The 21,381-nt window shown below is 32.8% G+C and overlaps 2 protein-coding genes across 2 annotated transcripts in view; one reads left to right on the top strand and one right to left on the bottom strand.

The window, feature by feature from the left end:
- Sol1 (CUB domain-containing protein Sol1) overlaps positions 1 to 21,381 on the bottom strand; it is a 1,020,319-nt gene that overhangs the window by 925,093 nt on the left and 73,845 nt on the right. The window lies entirely within an intron of this gene.
- LOC147073196 (uncharacterized) overlaps positions 1 to 21,381 on the top strand; it is a 56,705-nt gene that overhangs the window by 4,329 nt on the left and 30,995 nt on the right. The window contains exons 3-4 of the mRNA XM_085945582.1: positions 8,404 to 8,523; positions 17,607 to 17,743. Of these exons, the coding sequence (XP_085801708.1) occupies positions 8,404 to 8,523; positions 17,607 to 17,743 (257 nt within the window). The remainder of the gene's footprint in view (positions 1 to 8,403; positions 8,524 to 17,606; positions 17,744 to 21,381) is intronic.

Genomic DNA, 21,381 nt, shown 5'->3' with positions numbered 1-21,381 from the left:
TATAATTTCGATTTGAGGGATAGATAGTTGATAATAGATACTTTTTTAACGGTTAAGAACATATTTATTTTGAATCTAAATTACATCAAAGCATATTTATAATGGTAGGTTACGGTTTTAATTTTTAACTTATTGGCAGAGCTCGAGATGACAACCCGTTTTCTAGGTAAATGTAAAGCTACATTTGAAGCGCCTAGTTTCGAAAGCCCATAAAACGATTTTAGGTAGTTTTGAGAAAAATTAGAAAAACTCGCTATTAAATCTGTGAACTTTATGTATTTTTTTTTAATTCGTAACATTCTGAAGGGTATTTTGGCGGGGTATTTCAAAAGCACACTCAACCATTTTAGCGGATTTTGAAATTTACCCTAATTTTTGATCATACGTATTGACGGTATTTTCATTTTATAAAGTAACAAAAATATCTAAATACATGTAACTCAAAAATTTTCAAAAACCGTTTTAGAGGGATTTGAAACTAAACGCTTCATTTTTAATGGAATCTTGATATAAATAGAAAAAGACAAGCTCACAATTCTTTTTAAATATGTGAATCGCCATTGTAGCACGTCTTGTTAAAATGGCGCGGATTTCAAACACAACTAAAACTAGCAATAAATGAAGATTTTTTATTTCCCTCGACGTATGGACAATAAACTAACACTACGATCTAAATTTACACTATCATGTCATGGCATGACTAGATTTGGCTTTGGAGTGCGTTGGATTTCATGAATTATCTGTAATTAAAAATAAAAATCTTTATTAATTTATTATAACTGACATTATTCGTTATTTTTGCTTCATGGATACTTTATATTTTCTATTTCATTACATTACACTAGACGGCCCTCGTGGTTCAGTGCTTAAAGGTGCAATTCCTGGTAATGTCACAATATATTTATGTGATTTTCCAAAAGCTTTATGTGATCGTGTCGATTCTACTACTGCACTACTGTCACTAGGCCCTATAGTCTGTTTGTAGTGTTATAACAAATATAAAATCATATTACATATTTCATCATCATCAGCCAAGGTTGATCCACTGCTAGATGAAGGCTTCCCCTAGCTCTCTCCACTCTTTTCGGCCCCTAATTCTTTGTTGCCACGTACATCTACCGAACTTTAAGAGTTTGTCTTTCCAGCGGGTTTTAGGGCGTCCCCTAGGGCGTTTAAGGTAACACTGAATGGTGGCTTGTCCAGCCCATTGCCATTGAATCTACTTAGATGCCTTTATCACATTGTGTATGCTTGTCTGCTTCCTTATTCATTTATTTATTTTGCGCTCTTTATATCGCACAGAGATCTATAGGGTTATAACTGCAAAAAAACCCAAAAATAACTTATGAATGCAGTTCGATAGAAAAAAAATCTATTTTACAGCGTTTTTCTTAGCTCGTATTCTTATTTGTCCGGTGGTTCTTTGTCCGGTACAAATCTTGCAATCGATTTTTAACTAACTTCCCAATTAGCTAAATATTTGAAACTTTTAGAATATATCAGAACACGATAACATGTTCCGATATTATGTTCATTATAAATGTAAAATAAATAAATTTGATTTGATTTGAATTGAATTCTATTTTGTATGAAAAGTTATTTCGACACCATTATTGGTTGCTAGGGGTCTGAGATCCTTGCAACTAAATTAATAATATATACGTAAGTTACTATGGAAATCAATATGCCATGTCAAGTACAATTTTTTTTGATCGTTTAAGCTAGTCAAGTCAAGTTTATATGGTTCAACAGAATTTAAAAACGTTGTATATAAAAAGTTCTTTTTATCTTGTAATTATTTTAATGCTATATGGCAATAACTGCTATTTGGAAGCAGTGGCCTTCTACACAATTGGATCCATGGTTATTTTATATTTAAATTTTTAATTTACAGCTATATAGAGGCATTATCTTACATGAGGCCATTTTGCCTAAAAAATATTTCATCTTTGGTACAATATTTATTGTCCTAGACCGCCGTATTTTTCGGCAGTCTACTGCAATTTATCAAATTGTAGTTAAGTATTTTACATTCAAACTAAAATTACTAAAGATCATGTTATTTGCAGTTATGACCCTATAGATCTCAGTGTGCGATATATATATAAATATAATATTATAAAAAATGACAAAGTAAAAATTTGGTTATTAAATCAGTTAAAAATTTATCACGCATAAATGTATTTTTATTGCTTGATTTAAATATATAAATAGTAAGAATATTGATTATAGCTTTCTTCTGCTATAAAATGTTTCATCTTGAATTACTTTTACATTATTATCATGCCATAAATAGTCCGGTCAATAAAATATCTATCGGAAAAGCAATGACCCCTGGATACTTTTTTTATTACAAACGGTCAACCGGAAAAATATTCATAGGACAGTTCACTGCACTATAAAGTAGTAGGGGAAAACGGGAGGACATTCTATGACATAAATAAAACATTCTTGCATATATGTATTAATAAAACGTCGCTGTTTTTCTTATATATATTAAGCCGGCATCTGTTTATGCGATATTGTTTGTTCAATATTAAATTATGAAATAACAATAGGAAAGCGCTTTTAATATTTTGAATAACTGGAGTGCTGAAATTAAGTTTAAAGTTGATTTATTTCACTCGGTTACTAGAGCATTAATATTGTCATTTACAGTCCCATCTTCTCATTATAACCATGTCAAAATAAGTTTTAATATTTCAGTAATTAAATAAAACATGTACATTACCGTTGTATAATGTCATATAAACTTTAATACAAAGCTTTCAATATGTAGTCCAGCGCATCTATTCTATACACAAGACTGCTATCGGCAGCTATCGAGGGTGGTTTCACATATTTTTGTATCTAAGTATTAGCACTTATTGTAACAATTACAATAAGTTAGTTGTAATTGTTACAATAGGTGCTATGTTTTAACACCACCTCTCTACAGACAGTTTTGATGACTTATTGTAACAATCATAATCATTATCATCAGCCGGGGTCAATCCACTGCTGAATGAAGGCCTCCCCAAGCTTCTTCCGACTCACTTGGTCCTGTGTCGTTTGCTGCTACGTATTTCCGCCGAACTTTATCAGTTCGTCAATTCAGCGGCTTTTAGGGTGACCCTGTGGCCGTTTCGTGCCCCTTGGGTACCATTGGATGACGGCATTTATCCAGCGGCCGTCTTTTCGGCGAGCAATGCGCCCTGCCCATCTCCATTTCAGCTGTTTGGCAACGTCTATTACATCGCGTACTCCTGTGTGCATCCTAACCCATTCGTTTCTCCTACGTTCCTTTCGCCTGATGCCCAACATACACCTCTCCATGCCTCGCTGTGTGACTGTTAGCCTTTGAACATCTCTCGTCTTGAGGGTCCACGTCTCGCAGGCATACATGAGCACGGGCAGCACACATTGGTTAAACACCCTACGCTGTCATATAAGGTGTTAATATTATCGTCGATTACGATCGATAGTAAGTTGTTGGATGCAGGCATTTACTCCTTTACCTGTGCCTCGTCTCGGCATTCCACTGTTATAATATTATAATTTTACACACCCTTAATGGATTCTTGAAAGTGCGTCATTTTTAATCAATTAGGTGTATGTAGTATGTAACCCACAATTGCCGAGCAACTAACTCACCGGCTTATTATGTCGTGGATCGTTCGTGGTCGTTTAAATCCCGGGTCTGGCAAATACACATTTTGTTCTTCAATGTATGTATGAAGTCAGAGTATGGATCTCTAATGGGTCATAAAAAATGGTAATACAAACCTCTACTCTGTGGAGACCCATATGATCTTCTTAGGATCGGACATGGTAAAAAATAAAACTTTTTTCGAGGCATGAACCTAATATTTGTAACAGTAATGTATTCATTATCATCATCGTCCTGAATCTATCCACTGCTGGATGAAGGCCTTTTCAAGCATTGTGTTGCCACGTACTTCCGCAGAACTTTATCATTTCATCAATCCAGCGGCCTCTCGGTCTACCTTGTGGACGTTTTGTACTTCTTGGTTACCACTGGATGACTAGATTTGTCCAACGATTGTCTCTTCTTCGAGCTATGTGTCCAGCCCATCTCCATTTAAGGCTTTTAATAAACTCTATTACATCGCAAACCCTTGTCTGCTTCCTTATCCACTCATTCCTCTTTTTGTCCTTTCGCGTCATGCCCAGCATGCACCTCTCCATACCACGTTGTGCTACTCTAAGTTTCTGGATCTCTCTTTTACTTAGGATCTATGTTTCACACGCATATGTGATCACGGGAAGCACACACCGGTTGAACACTTTGCGAAGTGTTTGGCACAGTGGAAGGATGTCATTGGTGGAAGGTCTGAAGACATTATTCAGGCAGCCAAAAGCACTCCAGCCTAGCTTTACTCTGCGAACAATTTCATCAAATATACATCCATCTATAGACACTTGTTGTCCCAGGTAGATGTAGCTTTTTACCTGTTCGAGCTGAGTGCCATTGATGAGGATCTATCTTTGGCGCGCAAAGCAGTTAAACATGACTTTCGTCATTGTTACATATATTTTCAACCTACTTTGTTGCTTTCTTCAGCGAGTTCCTGCATTCTGCTTTGGAGGTCTTCTGAGTCTTGCGAGAATTAGTAATGTGTTATATTATTGTAAACTATGAAACTTTTATCACTATGTATTACGTATATCTACTTTGACTTATAACGGAATGAACAGAGAAATATAAAAACAAAATTTTGTTCTGTGCTAAGGTATCGTAAAAATAGCCAAGACGCTGATCATAATAATTCAAAAACTCCGAAATCACTAACATCCCGTTCTATTATTACCGTTTTATTTTAAGTATAGATTTTCTTTTGATACAATAATATAATGTTGACTTTTGATTTGACGATCAGAATAATTATTATTATTTGAAAATATACATGTTATGTTTTACTAATGAGAGGCAGAGGCAAGGTATAAATAAACCAATACGTTTGCTAATAAACATAATAAATTACACAAAAACAAAAAGTTCACACAAAATAAATGTTGTCTTACGAATAATTTTCTTGTTATAATATTTTTTTTTTTGCGTAAATTTATGATACATAACAAAATACGAAACACGAGTTAGATTGTCAGAAAATTTTAATAGAACGAAATAAGGCGGAATACAGCGGAAACACATTTTGAAAATATCCGATATACTGGATTATTTGTTAGTTTGTGTTAGTTTAAGTTGGGTTGGATTAGGTAAGGTTGGGTTTGGTTAGGTTAACCTAACAAATATTCCAGTATATCGGTTATTTTCAAAATGTGTTTGCCGCTGTATTCCTCATAACCGAACTGTACCCGAAATAATTATATTTTTCACCCTAATAGTTGACTTTTACAGGTGGCTACAAACCAGTGACGAAGAATCCATACTAGGCAATTATTTAAAGCCTTCCTTCTTATTAAGAAAAATATATTTTAATTGCCTTTTATCGTATTTAAATAATAAATAATTGATTATTTTATTTTCTACAAAAATATCATAATTTGCCAACGACGTAATAATATGTCTGTATAGTTATATATTATAATGCTTGCTTGTATAACCAACTGACACGTGTATGGTATTATATTATAATAAACTAATATAATTAAAAAACGGCTGCAGGTAATTTCGAACATTTAACGCATGCAACACATACATACGATTACACACGTATTGTACAAAAACTAGTGTTATATTATCATCAGACCTGAGGCTGTATATATTTAAGCCTAACGGACCCTCATATGCCCACAGTGGTTTAATTTTTGTATATATATATATATATATATATCCACTGTGCCTAAAGCGCAAAGTGTTCAACCAGTGTGTGCTTCCCGTGATGACATATGCGTGTGAAACATGGACCCTAAGTAAAAGAGAGATCCAGAAACTTAGAGTAGCACAACGTGGTATGGAGAGGTGCATGCTGGGCATAACGCGAAAGGACAAAAAGAGGAATGAGTGGATAAGAAAGCAGACAAGGGTTTGCGATGTAATAGAGTTTATTAAAAGCCTTAAATGGAGATGGGCTGGACACATAGCTCGAAGAAGAGACAATCGTTGGACAAATCTAGTCATCCAGTGGTATCCAAGAAGTACAAAACGTCCACAAGGTACACCTAGAGGCCGCTGGATCGATGAAATGATAAAGTTCTGCGGAAGTACGTGGCAACGCAATGCACAGGACCGAGAGAAGTGGAAGCAACTTGAAGAGGCCTTCATCCAGCAGTGGATAGATTCAGGCTGATGATGATGATGATGACATTACATGATGTCTTTATTATAAGACATTTAACTATTTTCCTTTCAATAATTAGTCAAATGATTATTTACCGACTGCCTTTCTACAAGGCATGCTTACTTTTCACTCTCTTGAATCTCGTCGGTCTCTTCTTCTCTTGAAACGCTTTTGCTTGTTAGCGCGAGGGATGGTTTCTAATAAATTTGAATTTACATGCGCCTGCCAATTACCTACGTGGTCGCAGCCATGATTTATGCTGGATCGGAACCGTTTCCTCGTGTCAAGCCTATCAGGTACCATTAGCGATGGGTGCAAGATTAGTAAATGCGCTCCCTTAAGACATAGACATTTTCAGTGACGTACTTTTAATTTTGTTTTTGAAACTTTTATTTTTCTGTGTAAAATTATGTTTTTTGTTTTAAAAATTTTATTTTTCTGTATTAAATTGTACTTAAGTATGTTTTAATTTATTTTTGTTTTTTCTGTTATTATTATTATTATATTTTATTTGTTATAATGTAAATCTCATGTTGTGTACGTCTTGACTTTAAATTTGTTATGTCTACAATGTTTTGTATTCTTAAATAAATAAATAAATTACATTACGATATATTTCAAAACGCCCCACTATCATGACAGTACATTTTTTTACCCCCAGTTGGGCATTACGTTTTTTAATAATATCTTTTTTAGTTCCTGTTGCCTTTTTTTCTGATAATATCTTTTATAAAAAGCAGTAGCGAATGGTGGAGGTAGGGTGTTAAGATCCGTCATAAATAGTGCACATTAAACTTCGTTAGTCATACGTGTTTATTTTTATTGAACTAAGACTACAATTTACAGACAGTGTTGGTTACTTTTTAAAAATCAATTAAACCCTGCCCAACCAAACCATAATAGTTTTGGTATACTGTGGACGATTCGACAAAGTTTTGCACATTTTTTCATTCATACTTGTCTTCTTTGTTGGATTAAGTATATATTTTGCACATCATTATTTAAATTCATTAAGCCCTGCCTAAATCAAACCATAATAGATAAAACGTCATATTATTCTATCTATAAAATAACCAAAGTTATGTACGATTTAATTGCATAATTTTAGATATTTTATAGATAGACAAATATATTTTCACTATTATTTATTATTTTGCATGATTTCGCAGGGTTTAATTTAATTTTAAAAACTAACCAACTCCGTCTGTAAATTTATTGTTGTCTTATTTCAATGAAAATAATTACAAGATAAAAAGAACTTTTGATAGACAACGTTTTTAAATTTTATGTTGAATCATATAAACTTGACTTGACTAGCTTAAACGATCAAAAACAAAATGTACTTAATAGAAATACTGAATAATGAAATGTCATTCCATATTGATTTCCATAGTAAAGCACGTATATATTATTAATAATATAGTTGCTAGGACCCCCTAGCAACCAATAATGGTGTCGAAATAACTTTTCATATAAAAAAGGAATTAACTAAAAATGAATTCAATTCTTCTTAATGACGGCTCAAAGTATTTAAAAAAATGCATTGGCATCGTGTTCTGATATATTATAAAAGTTTAGCTAGTCGAGAAGTTAGGTAAAAATCAATTACAAGATTTGTACCGGACAAATAAGAATAAGATCTAAGAAAAACTAAAAAAAATAAGTATGACTGACCAAGTTTTGTGTGCAATATTTATGACAGTCAGTTAACATTTAACAGCCTACCTCCACCCTTAGTCACTGATAAATGGGATATTAATATAATATTTTGTATTCAATACAATACTAAATATGAGCAACATTCATATTATACAAATACATAGTGTAAGACTGTCCCATGCCTTTTTTCAGTTATCTACCATTATAGCCTACCTAAGCACCCTTAGCCACTGCTACACACTTTCTTTTTCATTTTCTATTTTTTTATTTCCATACCGTCTAAAAATAGTTTCCCTGCTGCAGTATACGCCACTCATGGCTATAAAATTTCATTTAAAAATATGCAGAAAATACTAACTTAAAGCTTTTAGCGGGGTAGATAATAAAATTAGCTTTCAAAGTTTACTTTAATGAAAATCTTCAACGGGTTTTTGATCACATCTTGTAACTTTTTAATTTTACTTGCTGCTATATATGAACAAATTTATTTTTATTTCAGGCATTCGACCTGTTTGATTTAAACAGAGACGGGCTGATAACACACGCCGACCTAAAGAACACGTTTATAAGTCTTGGATCGAATAGGACAGATGAAGAAATCACACAAATGCTATCTGAGGTTAGTTGAAAAAGAACCCGATGTCAATCTCTTCAAGTGGTCCCTTCAACCACCACCCTAATTATCATATTTTTTTCTTTTGTATCAAAATAATGTCAACTCCTGCGCGTCTATTCTATACACAAGACTGTTTTCAGCCTCTACGGTAGCTACCTAGTGTAGGTTTGCATCGAATTATTAGCACTTATTGTAACAATTACAATAAATTAGTTATAATTGTTTCAATAAGTGCTATGTTTTACAGCACTTCTCTTGGCTGTGTTAACTTTAGAACGAGATAGACAGTTTCAACTATTTAGACGGCTGACTAATTGTAACAATTATAATACCCCAACACATTAAAATGATAAAGTGATAATATTTATCACTTTAGCGGTCGATAATCAGCCTTGTGTATTATAGAATAGACCCACTGATATATGTAAACGTGAGGCATTTTAAAGTGAGTTACTTCATTGTTTTAAAGTTTTTATTGGTTATGTTTCTCTACATATTAAAACCATAATCAACCAAAACCAGCTCGGTATAAAACCGTAGGTAGATTTCACAGTCAATTATATTCATTATGATCAATAATTTTAAATATAGTTTTTGATTTGTATTTAGCTATGCGCATTTTCCAATGACTTACTAAATATGGATGTAACCTATTTTGAAACTGAAAGCCACACGTAAAAGTAGAGTCACCTTATCAATAAAGCACAATAGACAAAGTTCATAGGGAATTTTAGAGCCTACAAACTTTTTAATGTCTATACCAGTTTTTCTCATCCTCTTTTTACCTGCGGACTACTGAAAATGGGAGAAACTTTTTGCGGAGCGCTAAAAATATTATTTATATAATAATGTATAATAACGTCTGATGGCGGTTGATTTTATCACATAAGTCCAATAATCTATTTTAATAACAGAAACACAATGCACAAACACTTGCAAGCAGGTGCACGGATTTTGCATATGTTATTGGAATTTTTAGAATAGGTAGATATTTGAATTCCAAGAGTTCCCCAGAAACCACCAGAAATTCTCTGCGGACCACAGGTTGAGAGCCACTTTTCTACATAAATATGTTTTTTTAACTTGTACTGTTCCAGTGGCGGCATAACTAAATATTAGCCGACAGAGCTTACAAAATATAATAAAACTGTTTTTCACAATATGCCACATAAACAACATTACTGTACAAACAATCTTTTCTAAATCTGTTTGTTATTGTACATCACATTCCGCACGCGCGTAATTGTTACGATAAACCCCCTCCGAGACCGAAAAACCAAAGCATTACGTAACCGGCTCATATTTTTTTACAACCACTCGTTGTAATGTTAGCATCGGTCCGAAAACCGCACAAAAGCGCCCCTCTATTGCTGATTCCAGTATTTTCTAAACTATTCCTACTCACTCCCAATATGTTTTACATTACGTATTTCTTTTAAAAATGCCGATATTTGTTCTATCATCGTAAAACCGTTAACTAACCGTCTTTTTTCGACAAACTTTTGGAATATGACGAAGGCATACTTATGGTTAATATCCTTTTATTAAAATAACCATCATTATTTTAAAGAATGTTTTGTTATTGTTTTGGATAATTAAATGTAATAAATGATTATATTTCTAATGATTAATGACTAACTCCCTCGCTCTATATACTGAAATGTAGAATTTTAACATGACACATTAATAATTGCAAATGACCGAGTTGAAATAATCACATGAGCGCCTATATTAAAGTACCTTTTTCTGAAAAAAACTATAGTTCAGAAACAGTTTTCGTCTTTAAGCTTTCAAAATAAAATAGTATTCTTTGCATATTTGAAGTAAAATTGAATTATAGTATTGTACACTTTCTGCACAATAAAAATAATAATCAATGTATTTGGTATTGTACTGTAATTTTAATATATTACGGTTGGAAAAACTGTCTATCACAGACGATAACTCTCTTCCCAGTATTTGTGTGTTCGCTGGGATTTTCGTTAATTTGTATTATTACTTGCTTCGGTACTGCCAGTTGTAAAACACCGGCATGGCCTTCAATTTTCAAACAAAATCACGTTTATTAGCGAACGAACGTAAAGAAGAGTTTTATATACGGCCACATAAAAGTCGGCCATCGGAAAAACGCATTTATTTGTATAAAGACATTCCACATTCCACGTTCGAAATGCAATTCGCATGCAAATGATTTAGCCGCTGCCATCTAGCGGCCAGCGCCACTAACTCGCGTACCTTTCATCTTCTTTATTGTGGTTAATCCACAATCTCGGATTTCCATAAATAAATACTGCCCGGGCGGATAGTAAAGTTTTACGCCCCGCGATCGGAAAATCGACGTCATTTTTCTTTCCGTTCTCCCCCGTTACCCGGTCGGCGTTCGGCTTTTTTAGGGCACTCCGAATGCGAGAATGAAATCCATTCCGCATATTGTATTATCTTCGTTCTATATGATGTTCATTTTATGGCCGGAATGTGGTTGTTTGTAAATTCGTGGGAAGTGACTGATATTTCGCTCTCTCTGCCTTTTTAACCATACGAGATCACGTACAATAGACTACTGCGAAATGCGGTATAATAAATACGCGCCATTTTTTTCTATATTCGAAGACGTGTCCAGAAAACACGTGGTAGTTCTGCAATCTATGGAGCCGAAATTTGGCAGGAATGTAGCACCCAACCTTCTTGTTGACCAAAAAAGTCGCCATTGATCTGAGTGACCTGTAATTATTACATTATAATATATTTGCATTGTCATACAGCATAATAGAGCACAGAACACAGACAGACAATCTCTCTATGTCTGCCAAAGGAATGCACAGCTAACAATAAGCTATCTCTCTCCGATGCACGTAATTTTTCATGCTTGCGTCTTTGTTGCGCGATCGCATACATAGAAAATACTACAATGATAATCGATATATCAAACTAAAGAATAATAAACAACCATAATAAACACAATATAAAACTAATATGTACAAGCCCACCTAACAACGCCTGCGCGGCTTAAACGTCGGCCTTTAGCGTCGTGGGTCACATGCTCGAATCCTGGGTCTGACAAGTACACATATTATTTTTCAATTTGTGTAGCGTCATAGTATGGTCCTAATAGGTTGAGCAAGTGGCTGACATCCATTTCTCGTAAAAACAAAATCTGTTAATACATACTTCACATATTATGATCCAATTAGGATCGGACATAATATATTCTGAAAAATAATATATTTTCTCATTGTTTTCAAAATTATTTATGTTCAATAATTATAATATTACATTCATAAATGTTGTGAATTATTTGTGAATTAAAAAAATAGTCAATAAAAATGTCTGTACGAGCCAAAACTTACATTTTTATAACAACAACAAAAAAACAAATATAATATTATGTTAGATTGATTATTCTCCAATGTTTTTAAAACGCAATGCCAACAAACTTCCAGCCAAACAGATTGAATAAAAGTATAGTTGCATTATTTTATCTGGTTGTTTGTTGCCTTTGTTGTGTGGAAAAGCAGAAGGTTCGATCGCGGTCGTCGTCATGCTCGTGGAATATGAAAATAAACTCAGGGCGTTTTTTTGCTTCTCAATATATATGAATATTTCATAGCGGATTTACTGCACCTTTTGACAGTGCTTGGAATTCCGCTTAAATTCAAACTGTTTTCTATTATTAAACGAATATTTTGATTTTGTAACACCGAACTGTCTTCAGTGATCTTAAAAGTGTTTTCTTTAAATATTTATTATTTTAGATACTTACTCAATATACCTAACATGAAATACACTGCGGCATTTTTGTCGTGATAACTATACTAATAAACGAGTAGTTCACAATAATTATGGATCAAGTTCAATTTTCATAAAATTCGATTTGTTTCACTGGCTAGATAAAACAGTTATCTATATTATGTGTTAATATCACATTCGTAGCTCTACAATTTTCCACATATGGTAATATTAGTACTGATAAGGTCTGGCATCAAATTGAATATGAATCTTGTCCATTTTGACAGTTCCTTCAGCAATATAAAGAGGTATTTGCTAAAATTAATTTGCTAATATTAATAAAGCCTTAATATACTTTAGGTTTCGACTATTCATTTAAATTGATCCATGTACTATCAAAATTTGGTAAGTATATACAGTTAAAACATTACTCAATTTTACAAAAGGAGTTTTAACTTAAGGTCCAAATATCTCAGGATCCATTTTGATAGACTTGCTCCATAATTTTTGTGAACTACTCAAATTTAGTGGATTTGACGCTGTTTGAAAATAAACCTGCTAAATTTATACACTATTTAAAATTAATCGCATATATAGTAGGTCTTTAAGCGATTCTGTTAAATTCACAGTGTCCAGCACTCTTTAGGGTAGCGGTTTCCAAACTGGGGGACGCCAAGATTTATTTTCCTAAATATGGAGCGTAGTAACGTAAAAATTGGAAACCACTGGTTTGTCAGTCTTGATTTTGGACTACATAGATAGAATATTTTCTTTTTATAGTAGTAGGCTACCTAGTATTATCCTCAATCGTGTAAAAGTCTTCTATATCATATAAGACTACTACATAATAAGTTATAATTAACTATTTCTTTTATTCAACGAATAATTCACAAGATTTAAGAATATTATCATTCTGATTATTGAACATATATAATTTTGTAAAACACTTTCTGAGAGAATATATTATAACCAATAGAAAAAATCTTTTTTGAAAAAAATTCGATTCCCAGTCGGGTTGGCTTACTTTTTTTCAAAAAAGATTTTTTCTATTGGTTATAATATATTCTCTCAGAAGTGTTTTACAAAATTATATATGTTCAATAATCAGAATGATAATATTCTTAAATCTTGTGAATTATTCGTTGAATAAAAGAAATAGTAAATTATAAATTATTAGCAAGTGCAAGTAGTTACATCAAAAAAATATTGGAGAAATTCCACGACGTCGGTTAGTAATCAAAGTAATTGTAAATAGTTACCCACTTTGATTTAAGAAACAAAAATCGATTGCCAAAGTTGCTTGATTTGGAAGAGCACTGATGAGTAGGTATTAAAATTGACCAATAGTTAAAGTTTGTCGCAATTAGTATGTCACCTCGTAGCATAGTGGTAATGCACGGATCAGGGCGTAAACCTGGGAGATACGGAGTTCGATTCCCCGTCGGGTTGGCTTACTTTTTTTCAAAAAAGATTTTTTCTATTGGTTATAATATATTATTCTCTCAGAAAGTGTTTTTCAAAATTATATATGTACATAATAATTAGTTATATTATTATATAATATGCGGATCAGTTGAAAGTACGAGTTTTTGCGGACCAACGGTTGGGTAACAATGATTTAGAGTCCAACCTAACTATACAATGGAATGTGCTCTTTCCAATAGAAATCCGGTCTCTTGGCAGGCTCTGTCGTCGATGTAGGACTTTTTTGTGTCGTTTTAGTAGATATATTTCGGTTTAGTCCATGTTTGTCACAGGCTTCCTATGCCGTATTAATGAGTATTTATTTACAAACCTTACTAATTGTCTGGAATGACCATTTCACATGACCATACGCAAGTTATTGATCTCATAAGTGAATAGATAACTCTTGCACCAACATAATCTTTCAATATATACTATGTACCTACATTTATATTAATTATTATTATATTTCACTGCTTCGATTATTAAATTATGATTTATTTAATACGTGTGTAGCGTTCAATTACCTTGGGCCTTGTAAGCATTATTTCAACAAGAATTAGCAAGTTATTTAACTATTGGATAATCGTCCCATCTACAGTCAGTCTAAATTTTAGTCTTAATAATTATACATAACATGAAAACAACTAAAATATATACGTAGGTACTAGAAAAAAACATTAAAAAAATACGACGCCTGACGTGGTATGAACCCGCAAATCCACTGGTATCACGCCAATATGCGTTATTAAGCTATAGGTCCACTTCTCAATTGAAGTGATTTTTTTCTAGTATAAGGTGTTTGCAAATTATGTATGTTCAATATATTATATGGAATGTTATATTCTCAAATCTTGTGAATTATTCGTTGAATAAAAAAATGGCTTAGTCTTAACCTTAGTCTCAATCGCAGTATCAATCTTAATCTCAGTCCGATCAGTAATATTTGTGTCAGTCTTTGCATCCCTCCGCAGAACATCTCATCTACCGAGCCTTGGACCTCGGAACAGTATCATTACTCTTATACCGTCTGTTTGTGCTGCAATAAAAACTCCCTCCTCCATTCATCTCAACTCCTGGTCCCTTTACAACAAGACCTCCTAAACATTTATAGATATTATATTTCAACAGTTTATTTAAAATATTTCAATCGAGTATTCAAATATCTTGCCTGTTTCTCTATGTAATTGATTTAATATACTGGAATTTTGCATTGTGTATATAAAATTCTCTAACAAAATCGTACGGGGCTATACATCCAAAGCGAACGATATTAAAAATGTAAGCCTTCCCAGAAAGAATCTCGCTGGTAACAAACACGATCCGAGCAAAGCTTTGCATTAATATATTGATTTGCCGTGCATTTTTACGCTAAGGATTTATTCACTGCCAAGTATTTTTTTTTCTCTACGGAATGCTTTACTTTGTTTCGCATTCAAATAGATTATGCCCGGAAGCATTTACGATGTTTGACTGCTATCAACGGAATTGCTACATCAAAGATTATAAGGATGTGCTTTATTTCCGTGTCAGGAAATTGGTATATTATGCGATTGGCTGTATCACAGTGATTCATAGTGAGTGAGTGCTATATATCGAAAATAAATTGCCGTACAACTTCAAATCTGTGCCTAAATAAAACACCTACCTAGTTAAAATCACCAGAATATTACGAAAAGACAGAATAATATACTTCTATACCAAGTGAAATGACTTGAAAACCCAATTTGGTAAATGTACCACAGAGGTGGACATAAAATTTTACAACTTTGCCGCATTTCAAGGCCCTGTACGCGGCGGCATTTTCCGCAAAAACCGTAAAACTGTCCCCGGGGTGCAACGGGTTAAATCTGAAATTCGGGACCTCCACCACGCACTCCAGCTCGTTGGCTTCCGTCCACTGTCCAAATTTTGTCGAAATCCGACTGCGCGTGTGGATTTGTATAAAGAAAAATCGACACGACGGTGCAAACAAATATATTTTCGAAATTATAGTATAGATAAAGTAAACAATTTTCATAGTTATAATTTAAAACTGAAAAGAAAAGAAAACAGCATTCTACGACTGCTTAAAGGCAGCGCTTTGCCTAGGCCCTAGGGACATCACTAATTAAGACGACTACACTGTTGTGTATGAAAATAAAAGCAGATACGAGTACATAATACATCCTTTCATTCTATCATGACTATTTAAACTTAATTAAAAAAAAAACTTTGTTTAATAAGAATTATTCATAAAAACATAAAAACCAATTACATATTATATTATATACCTACAACATTTTAAAAGTGTTCTGTGTTCAAAAAACTATTTAATTCAATTCATGTACGCTAACGTCATAATTCATTTAAATAAATACTTACATTAGGATAAAATTAATATGGAATGAATATATTTTCGTTAATCTACATATTTTACATAAGAATGAAGGCAATTAATCAAAACCAACTATTAGTAATAATTACTTCACACTAAATACACGTTAAAACAAGTAAATATTGAAACTTCCAGTTTATAATTCACAATAATTATTAAACAATTCAAAACCACTTTTGAATGAAGTGATATGTAGGTACATGATAATTGAAGCGCCTTTTTGAGTTAGATATGTATTAAGATGGATATTTTTGTTACCTATATTATGACCAAAGATTGAACTTTATAAAACGCCAAAAACCGTAAAATCGTATGATCAAAAATTAGGGTATATTTCAAAATCCGCTAAAATGGGTGGGTGTGCTTTTCAAATACCCCTAATATGCAAAGCCAAAATACTCTTTAGAATGTAACAAATTAAAAAATGAATACATAAAGTTCACAGGTTTAATAGATATGATTTTTTCTCATTTTTCTCAAAACCACCTAAAGTCGTTTTTCTCATTTTTCTCAGAACTACCTAAAACCGTTTTAGGGGCTTTTGAAACTAGGCGCTTCAATAATTATTGTTGTGTTTTATTGAACTATGGTTTTATTAGCCTGAGATGTTTCAAGATTATGTACATTCAATAATTACGTTAAGTTAAGAATACATTAATGTCAGATTTTGCGTGTTCCCAACTATATAACCATGTTGTAATATTATTACTATCGACCGAGGGTACTTGATGGAATTTGAATTTAAAATCTAATATATTCATGTTTTGAACTATTCCATTTTAGTCGTTTGTTGCGGCCCGGGTTTCGATTTTCGGCATTTTCAGGCACTGTGTGCACTCACCAAAAGGTACATACACATTGACAACGAATATAGTTAATTCTAATTTATATAATAAATTAATACACTAATGATATTATAATATTATTAAGATTTTGACGATGTATATACCTATTGATATCCAGTGGTACCCAAGGGGCATGAAACGGCCACAGGGCCACCCTAAAAGTCGCTGGATTGACGAAGTTGTAAAGTTCGGCGGAAATACGTGGCAGCGAACGACACAGGACCGAGAGAGTTGGAGAAAGCTTGGAGAGGCCTTCATCCAGCAGTGGATTGACCCCGGTTGATGATGATGATATAGTCTATTGGTTGTATTATTAGTGATGGGGTTTTTTTTACAAACACATGAACTATTCACAATTTGTTTGTTATATTAATTATTTTTTGTTTTAATCCTTGACTTAATAGGTAGGTGATAAAGTTGTTACTTCTTTATTGTAATTAAGTGCTAGTATTCGTTATCAGTGTGTATTTACCTTTTGGTAAGTGCGCACAGTGCCTGAAGATACCGAAGGTGAAACCCGGGTCGCAAAAAACGACTCAAATGGAATAGTACAAAACTTAAATCCATCAGAATATAACTATGTTTCGTAGACAATACAATCTGTTATGACCGACATGTTTTATTTGAATTTAATAGTGTTATATGATATTTTTGTTGTTTGCTTATTCTTTCAGGCTCCTAAGCCGCTGGATTTTGAAGGCTTCGTTCACTTTGTTGGACAGAAAACAATGCAAATGGATCCTGAATATATCCTAAAAGACGCTCTTTCTAAGTGGGACTATGAACAATCTGGACTCATTTCTTTGGTCAGGTAATACATTATCAACTGATGTTATTTAGTTAATTTACTATACCATAATTGTAGGAGTGATATTGTGTGTGTATCAATAGCCAATAATACATAATAGAGGCTTGTGGCCACCCCTTGTGCCCTGACAATAGATACGACAATTTGTGAAAGCTTGACCTTTTAAATACAACCTTCTCATATTATGATACCTCGTGTTTCACTAAGTGAAATTTATAACAATGCTTTGCATCAAATTTAATATACATTTAAACAATTCTCGATTTCCTTGACCTTTAGATACGTCAAAACAAAGTGTTATTCCCTCTAAGTAAACGCACGACTTGAAAGCTTTCTGCCGGGGCGTATGAATGAGAACAGTTACGTTGGTATTCAACCCGGGAACTTAATGGTGTTTTCATGCATGATTCTTGTGTTTTGACGTAAAATCAATAGCTCTACCACACAATTTTGATGTACATACTGGTCTCGTACACTCCGTATACTAAAATAATACCATGTTTTTTTCTCAGACTATTTAATAAGCCACTGACTGGTGCATATATTAAAATATTAATGTATGAATAGTATTTAGGCATTTTAATTTTATAAAATGTGTTTATTATGTTTTGCAGAAAGATGGAGGTATAGGTTTTTCAGTCAAACGCGTTTGTTTTAATTGAACTAAGACTACAATATTATGTAGATAGGGTTTTTTAGTTTAAAAAAATCTTGAATTAATCGTTGAATAAAATAAATAGTTAATTAGAATTATTAGCAGGTTCAAGTAAGTTACAACAGAAAATATTGGAGTGATCAGTGACGTCGGTTAGTAATTAAAGTAATAAATACTTTAATTTAGAATACAAAAACCGATTGCCTAACGTAACTCAATTTGGACGGCGCTTATGAGCAGGTATTAAAAAGGCGAATGGTTAAAATTTGTCGCAATTAAGCATGGCAGTCGTAACATAGTGGTAATGCACAGAACGCGATACCCAAGAGACGTAAATTTGATTTCTGCCGGGTGTTTTGCTTTTTCAAACAAGATTTTCTTCTATTGGCTGTATTTTCTCATGAGTATTTTCAGAATTATGTATATTATTGTTTGGAATGACAAAATTTAACCGAAATATATAAATTAGAAACTATCGCCATTTCCAAATAGTATTCTTAGTTTAATGAAAATAAATACGTATGACTGACAAAGTTAAGTGTGCACTATTTATGTCGAATCTTAACCGCCTACATCCACCCCTTCAACTGAACTCAGTGACGTCCCTAGACAAAATGCCGCCCATGGGCAGCGCCATAATGCCACCTCATTTTTTTACACAGCGGAAGTTAAGTAGACATCGCAAACCCGCCAAAAAAATTTTGTCCTGTTTAACATTTTATGTTAATTAATACATTTTGTTTCCAACCTGTGAGCTGAATTTTCCTAATGAAAGATATTTTCGTTATTAAGTATGTATCGAGTTTAAGTAGCTATACCAAATGATTCTCCTCGATTTACCACGCTTCGTGTAACTGCCGCCCCCAAGCGACGCTCAATCTGCCTACCCCCACGGGACGTCACTGACTGAACTTCTTGTTATTTACCACGCATAAAAATAAGTTTTAAGATACTTATTTTGCTCCTACTGTGAGCTTTATCTTAATAGGTACGTTTCAAGATAATTATTGAAAATGCAAATCAACTGTTTTCACAGTGTGTAAACTGCTGATTTTTGTGTGCTTTGAGAAATTTCTTGCAAATCAATGAAAACTGCTTCGAACTATTTTTTTTTCTAGTGTGCCACTTCGACTGATTTTATCCTCAGCATTTCAATTTACTAATTCGGACGTTAGTTGTGTTATAATGCTTTCAAAGAAGAAACTATAGCGTATAACTTGACAATGGAAAAGTTTTAAGTTTATGTACGAAACAAAAAAAAAACGTTTCTGTCCTTTGTAGAAAAAAATATTTCCACAGTGACAGAGAGGATAGGAATCCATTTGTTTCTTTAGCACGGTTAAGCACGGAAGATGTTATTAGAAAACTTTTATCTGCAAGAATGTTATACTGGACTTATTGTAAAATATTTTTGGACACAAGCCATTTCCGACTAATGGCTGGAGAAATGTACGAATCTTTGAATAATTCAAACGCGTATATTATGTTTTACTATATTAAATTTTACATATTATGTAGGTACTGTTAATATGTTCAGCGAACCTTATATACGAAAATATACAAAAAGTGATTCCACCATGTTATGGTGTTAGGCGATTTGTTTTTCAATGGCAATTTTATTGTTAACTTAGTAAAACTACTTATTACAACGTTTTTCTTAGGTCATATTCTTATTTGTCCGGTGGTTGTTTGTCCGGTACAAATCTTGCAATCGATTTTTAACTAACTTCCCGACTGGCTAGACATTTGAAACTTTTAGAATATATCAAAACACGATGCCAATGCATTTTTTATTACTTTTAGCCATCTTTAAGTAGAATTGAATTCATTTTCAGTTAATTCTGTTTTGTATGAAAAGTTATTTCGACACCATTATTGGTTGCTCTGTTATTCTGGGGTCCTAGCAACAAAATTATTAATATATACGTGCGTTACTATGGAAATCAATATGAGTGTCAAAATGACATTTCAGTATTATTTCTATCAAATACATTTATTTTTTGATTTTTTAAGCTAGTCAATTCAAGTTTATATGATTCAACAGAAAATTTAAAAACGTTGTAAGTATATAAAAAGTTCTTTTTATCTTGTTATTATTTTATTGTATGTTTCCCGAAGTAACACTCTTTAGTTAAAGTTTTTTAGGGTTGCTATGTAAAATAAAATATAGAAACCGGTGATATGGTGAACTGGAACGTGTAAACGCATTCTAGGTAACTGCTAGCATATTAAAGACAACACACTCCTTGTGTGAACATGCAAACACAACCGCTTAGCTAAATAACTAGAGTGCTCGGTATTCTAGGAGAATCTGCCAGAACGGAATACTTTATACAGTTTATTATTTGTTTTGTAACTTTTAAAGCATGTAAAACTAGATCATACAAAAATCGCTACTCGTTGTATATATATACTTCACAAATACTTCACAAATACATACTTCACAAATTCTTAACATACAAATCGGTTTTGTTTGGGCCTAACCTGTTAACTGCAAACTGTTGAATTTACAGGAGAGCAATTTTAAGCATCGAAATTTTCGCATAAACCACGGTTCCTTATTTTGTCTAACATTGAGAAAATATTTAATATAAATACCTAAAGAAGAATATGATAATAATTAGATTGTCAATTATTCCACTAATTAGGAAAATAATGACACTAATTATTAACAGTGATCAAACTATGATAAGATCTTTGGTCATGTTTTGACTAAACTAACCGCTGTGCTTATTCATATACTATCATCATATTATTACAATGGCGTTTTGAGCGTTTCAAATTAAATATGGATATCAGGTTATTACTAAATGTAAGCTAATACTACGAGTATATTGACCCAATTTTTACTCTTGACATAAAATGACCAAAATGATCAGGTTATACACAAACAACACCAAAATATACTTAAACTAGCTACCCTACTTCGAATATTTTAACCAAAAAGAATCGATCAAATCAAAAGTTTACAATGGATATGGAATAA

Source organism: Rhyacophila brunnea, unplaced genomic scaffold (genome assembly GCF_057557595.1).
Source record: "Rhyacophila brunnea isolate RB1 unplaced genomic scaffold, BYU_Rbru_1.0 scaffold_18, whole genome shotgun sequence".
Classification (NCBI taxonomy): domain Eukaryota; kingdom Metazoa; phylum Arthropoda; class Insecta; order Trichoptera; family Rhyacophilidae; genus Rhyacophila; species Rhyacophila brunnea.
This window is presented reverse-complemented; position numbering and strand designations above follow the sequence as displayed.